A 6239-nucleotide genomic window follows, 5' to 3' on the forward strand; every position below is an offset into this window, starting at 1 on the left:
TGGCCATGGGACAAAAGGCTAGTTTTTTTTTCTTCTTCTTTTCTCTTCAGCAGCGAGGGCCTCTCTGGTCCGTCCCTTGTGCACAGAAAGTAGTCAAAATGCGGGGAGAAAGAGGGAGAGTGAAAAGCAATTAGAAATCCGATCACAACAACGCCAAAGTGTATTGGAAACCATCCACCAATCAGCTGTCCCTCAACCATCTGTTGCTGAAAATAACTCCAGATCTGAGTGCTTCCCGCATTGCTCCATATTACTTTTATCTTTTTTTAATTTTATAAAAATATTTTATAATAATATTTTTATTTATTTGACTAAATCTTCAAAGGCACTCTGAAGGTCCCTCGTGTTGTACAATGAGGTCTAACTTAGTCTCCTTCTTTGCAAATATTGATATTTTAGTAATTCTAACAAATAACTCGTAAATTAAGCTTTATAATTACTATTTTAATTATTTTATTTACATGTAATTTTAATAAAAGTAAAACTTATATTTTAATTACATTAAATTTAACGGTTTCATCGAGAAATTCATGAATACGTTTTTACAAGTTGATCTTCTCATTTGCTACTTCAAATACATAGGCTATATATAAAGTAATATAAAAATGATATTATTTTATCTACAACTATTTTAAGTTTATTTAAATTTTATAATATTTTCATATAATTTAAAAAATAAAATTATAATTTAATTATGGCATCAGCAACTCAAAAATGACTTTTAGAATTTGAAATGCTATTTTAATACTTCAAAAATTTGATAATAATAACTGAATATAAAAATAATACTATTTTATTCCAAAATATTTTAAATTTACTTAAATTTTATAGTAGTTTTTTTTTTATAAAATTAAAAATAATTCAACCATTAATGATTATTAATATAATATTTTGTGTATACTCGAACTTGGGTGGAAGTATTTGAAGTTTAATATAAGTAAATAAGTCATAATTTTATTTTTTATATAGAATATTTAACATTTAAAGTTGTTTAACTGAATATTGCATAAATTTAATTAGTTAAAAATTAAATAATAATAATAATAATAATGTTAATATTCAGAACAGTTTGATTTGTATCTTTTTCAATAGAAAACTTCCATTTTTAAGTAGTTTTGACCTAAATTAATAGTCTTTTACGCAAAAATAAAAAATAAAAAACTTAATTATAATTCTGTAAGTAATTGCAATCATCTTATTTTAATTATAATTAAAATAAATTTGAATTTTAAAAAAAAAAATTACATTAAAATCATTAAAGTTTTCACAATTTTTAAATTAAATTAAAATTTTTTTTAATTTAAAATAATATTTAAAAAATTAAGTATACTTTATAAAAAATCGAAATAAACTTTTATATATGTTGTAATTAAAAATTGGTATATATGAATTGTATATTTTAAATAGTTTTTAGATAATTAACGTTTGCGTGAGAATAGAGGGTGAAGTACAGAAGCTGTTTGCACCTTGCTTTAAACCGGAAGGAAGGTGTTTGTCCCAGACTACTTTTACTTGTCCATTACCTTTTAAGTGTGCTTTTCACGGTGGGATTTTTCGACTTTTCCTCTAAAATACATTCAAATCACTCAGAAAACTAATGTCTTAATCCTCGTTTCTAACAAGTTAAAAAAAATTAATCTAAAAAATTCTACATACAATTATCATTCTACACGATTCGGTTTATATAAAAGATCTTTTATGATTTTGATTAAGTTCATGACAACTTAAACACTTGTTACCTGTCATTTAGGATATAAATTAAGTTTTTGTCAAGATTACTTTAATTTTTATTTGATGCTTTTTAATTTTTCTTCCATTTAATTCAATGTATTCAAGCGAAGGGGTAGTTTTTTTTTCTTTTCAGAATCATCTTCCTGTGTTCTTTTACATTTTTTTTCTATTCTAAAAATTCATAATTGACTTGTAAGTAAATTATTATTATATATTAAAAAGGTATGACTCTTATTTAAGTAACTGTATCATCAGAAAAATTCCTTATTGTACGTGTAGTAATTAAGACCCCGTGTACGTTCCTCATTATGCATTCTCAACGTGTGCCAATGACTTTAACGTGAGGCCTTCGCTACTCGTCTTGAACATGAGTAGCATAATTCTACTTTCAACATTGTTTTCTATCTTATTTTTTCAATTTTTTGATACTTTTTAACGCGTCTTTAACATAAATTCTCCTTTATAAGAATATAAAATAAGTGTTTTACATCTTTAAACAATTTAGAAAAGAAATAAAAAGTGTAGATAAATAAGCTAATTAGAGTTGTTTTAATATAAATTAACTCTTATATATTTAAATTTACGGACTAGTTTATATAAAATATATACAAGAAATATAGATTTAATACAAAGAATCTACTTTTAGTGATGTGAAGCTTATGAAAGCATCCGTTCGTTTGTCTGTCCGCTTAAAGCCATAAATATCTCGAAAACTAAGATGAATTTGCTAAACTTTTTTGATCATTTTCCAGATCAGATATATCTTACTGTTTAAAGATCATAATATCATCTGTTTGTCTATCTGTTTAAAATATCGAATATATCGATAATCATTTGGATAATTTAGGGAGTAAAATAAACGATTTAAAACCGAATAAAACACAAATCTATTCCTGTGTTTGTTCGATTTTTTAATTACAAATGTCCCGAAAAACATTTAAAATAAATTCACTAATCTTTTTGGACATTTTTTGTAGTAAATACTTAGAGAAACGAAATTAAAGCATCCGTCCGAGTGTCTACACGTTTGTAATGACGAATATCTCAAAAAAACATTTAAGATAAATTAGCTAAATTTTTTAGGCAATTTTAGGACCTAAATATACGATTAAAAAAAGCAGTAAAAGCTCCATGAATTAAGAAAAATTATATTTTTTATGGTAATTTTAATTCAAAAATTGAATTAAGACAAAAGAATAAATACAATATAATACAAAACTTTATTTAATTCTTCTTCGTACATAAATAGGTTATAACAAATATTCTATATTAAGATTAAAAAATTCTATTTACAAAACATGTTTTTTTTAGACTTAGACTCATCAAAAGTCTAATTTAAATCGGTATTTTTAAAGTTAAAAATCGCAAAAAATTTAATAAAAAAAGGCACATTCTGATTATTAATATTCAACATGATAACAATAATTATGTGCATATTAAAAATATATATAATTTATATATTTATCTATATATATATATCACTTTTATTGTTTTATTTGATAACTATTATAGACAATTTGGTGATTTTGTTTTTTTTTTGGCGAAAACTTTTTAGATGTCGACTCAGGAACTGGTTCTTCAAACAGTAAAATGGTAAATTTATAAATTATATGAGGGATTATCCGTGAATTTAATTGTGATTCGTTAAGAATTTCAAGTGGAATGTTCATAAATTTATTAATTTTTCGTATAAATAAAATATATATTTATATATATACCCGAATTTTCTGTGCACAAAACAGAGAAAATTGTAGAACACACGAAAACGTAAACGAGAAATCATTCATCCGTTGTTCTTTATAACATCCGTTGGTTCGTGTAACGGAAATGTAGACACCACACCAATGGCTCGTGTCACGTGATGGAGAACCTAGAAACAGAAAGAAAATTTTTTTAAAAATTTTAATCTAAAAAACTCGTTTTTTTAGAAACTTGCTTCGATATTACATTACCGACCGAATCTTTCTAGTCTTCTTTAGCCCCCGTAGGTTTTGTATAAAGTGGGGTAAGTAGACCGGGGAGAAAGATCTCCCTAGTCAGGGGAGTGTTGAAGCAAACCTGTCCCAAGTCAGGAAAGGAAGGAGAACAATCGCGAGGAACTACCATCCAATCCTATTGTGTGAACTGGACAAAGATAAACAAGTGCCTCGGCTGGAGCAGGACCTATTGTCAACCGCCCAAGCAGGTAGTAGGGACATTGAGCAGACGGGGCTCCCCGTCTCGTGTATAGAGAGACCCTTTAAATTGAAGTCTTTTCACGGGAGATAGAGGGGGGAATATTGAAAAGGAAGGAAGAAGTTGCAGGGCTACTTTTGTAAAGAGAAAGGATTTGTTGCAGTCCCATCTATTATAGCCTATCTTTCTAGTCGAGAGATATTGATTTTAATCAGAAAATCCCGACTTACCTGTGTATATATCTGTGTGTGTGTTTTTTTCCTGAAGTCTTCTTTATGAAAACCACGTTGCAAATTCTAAAAGTTCCTCGTCTTCTGGTCCGAAAGAGTTATAGGGAGATGAAGCACCCGAGCTGAGACTTGGCGTCGGAGAACTCGTGCCAGAATACGTAGGGGATGTAACAGTTGCAGCAGCGGAGGACGGCGTGTATGGCGTGGTTGGCAGATGGTCGCTGTATCCAGGATAGATGTTCTCGTCACCCGAACTGGTCGACCCTGTTCCGTCTTGTTCCGTCAAAAGCTGCTGTAACTGTTTGATATATTCCACTGCAGACTTCAGTGTTTCCACTTTACTCATTTTCTTGTTTTTAGCTCCGTGTGGGACGTGTTGTCTGAGGGTAGCGAAGCCCAAATTAACCATTCTCACCCTGTTCCTTTCGCGTTCGTTACGTCTAGCCACCGCTGCCGGTTGTGTTTGAGGCAAACTGTAAGCCAGTTGACTGAACTGAATCCTTCTCTTGCAACGAAGAAGTTCAGGTCCGTTGGATTCTTTGCTTAAACACTTGAGTGACATCTTATTAACTTCAGAGAGTTTCTCGAGATCCCTGCGATTCGAAGTCATAGAGCTTGGCTCGTGCCAAGTGTGACACGTGACACAACACACTCCCGAGCGAGATAGCACGTCTGTCTAGGACTGGTGATGCCAGTCAAATGCTCGGTGCCCCGGGGAGTACGACGTTAAAAAGCTCTAGCTCATGAATACTAGGCCCCACCTCCAGGCAGGGCTCATTGTGTCCCTGTCGGGAGACAGAGAGGCCTGCAGGGTGTACGCTCCGAGCTAGTCGCTTAGAACAAAAAAACAACTAATAATCGGGTACGAAAGCCTATCGAATCTTTACGAATTTTTTTTAAAACATGGCAGACGATCTTATATTAAAACTTAACCAATAATAATTAGATTTTTGAAGGGATCGAACCGCCAACTTTCCTATCAATGAGATAGAGATAAAGAGAAGTTATTAGCTGTTTCTCTTATTATTATCGTTGCTACTTGACGATTCGTGTTTACCGTAACGTCATACAGAAGCTGGACTGATGCCAGCAATAGGCACGCGACCAGCACGAGCCTCTGCATCTCGAGCTGTCGAAGGACACCCCCTCAGGATAGGATTGGCCTTTCTGACAGGAGACTAGTTTTGGTGACACGAGAACCCATAAAGGCCTAAAGACTCGCAGGAGATGTCAAAGAAAATGTTTCAAACTCGAGAACTTTTTTATTATCTGTGATGATTGCGCTTTTTTTATGTCCCCTTTTTATTATCAATTTCAATACCTCTTAATCGAGTGAAGAGAGATTTGATTAAACTCGAATTTTACCATTAATTTACAGGCATAGATTAATGATTAAAACTTGCTCAAGATTAATTATAATGGATAACAATAAATTAACAATTTCTTGATAAATATCAGTGCATTCTTCTATCAAATTTTTAATAATAAAATGGAATTTTTAAATTTTGTATTATTTTTTTTAGCCTAAGGACGAGTCAGAATTGTAGCCTTAGGGTTAAATGGTTGTGTTTAAAACAACAAAGAGGAGTACGAGTGATTGGGACAGACCAAGAGGCCTAATCACCCCAATCTTGACACAGCATCCAACAGCGTTCTACAAACAGTTGTTATCGTCGTTCTATGTTGACAAAGTTGATGGAGAATAGCAGAATGTCCAGGTGGTAGACACTGGTGTTTGTTTTCTGCACGTGGATACGACTTGGCATAATCAGAACATAGATAAGACAACTGTGGAGGTAAGGGATGAGAATAACTGATTCCACTGAAAAATTAACCGAGTAACTCGCATGTAACGAGGTAACTAGTTACAGGGGGAGATGGTGTAACGAACTAAACAACTTCATTTCAACGTAACGAAGGCGAAAACCCCTTTAAGAGGGGGCGATTTCTGAATATGTATGCTTTAGAGAATGAAAAATCTTCATGGAAATTCTTTATTATTATCTTTTCAATCAATCTAAGCCCATGGGCTTTAACATGCAACAAAATCATAAGCCGAATCGATAAATAATTATAAACTTCTTAATTACCTATCAACGGTTT

The 6239-nt window shown here is 31.6% G+C and overlaps 1 protein-coding gene across 1 annotated transcript; it reads right to left on the reverse strand.

The window, feature by feature from the left end:
- Window positions 1-3166: 3166 nt before the first annotated feature.
- Window positions 3167-5135, reverse strand: LOC136972817 (achaete-scute homolog 1-like). Its single transcript, XM_067267454.1, has 2 exons — window positions 4137-5135; window positions 3167-3601 (listed from the first exon to the last, which is right to left on the reverse strand). Exon 1 carries the CDS (start codon window positions 4744-4746, stop codon window positions 4180-4182), a length of 567 nt encoding a protein of 188 aa, XP_067123555.1. The 5' UTR covers window positions 4747-5135; the 3' UTR covers window positions 3167-3601; window positions 4137-4179.
- Between the last annotated feature and the right edge of the window lie 1104 nt (window positions 5136-6239).

The sequence above is a fragment of the Centruroides vittatus genome, unplaced genomic scaffold, assembly GCF_030686945.1.
Source record: "Centruroides vittatus isolate TY-2023 unplaced genomic scaffold, ASM3068694v2 contig_301, whole genome shotgun sequence".
Taxonomy (NCBI): domain Eukaryota; kingdom Metazoa; phylum Arthropoda; class Arachnida; order Scorpiones; family Buthidae; genus Centruroides; species Centruroides vittatus.

Bases quoted from the DNA above. Each gene is read 5' to 3' on its own strand.
- LOC136972817 (XM_067267454.1), bottom strand. From the start codon at position 4,746: ATGACTTCGAATCGCAGGGATCTCGAGAAACTCTCTGAAGTTAATAAG.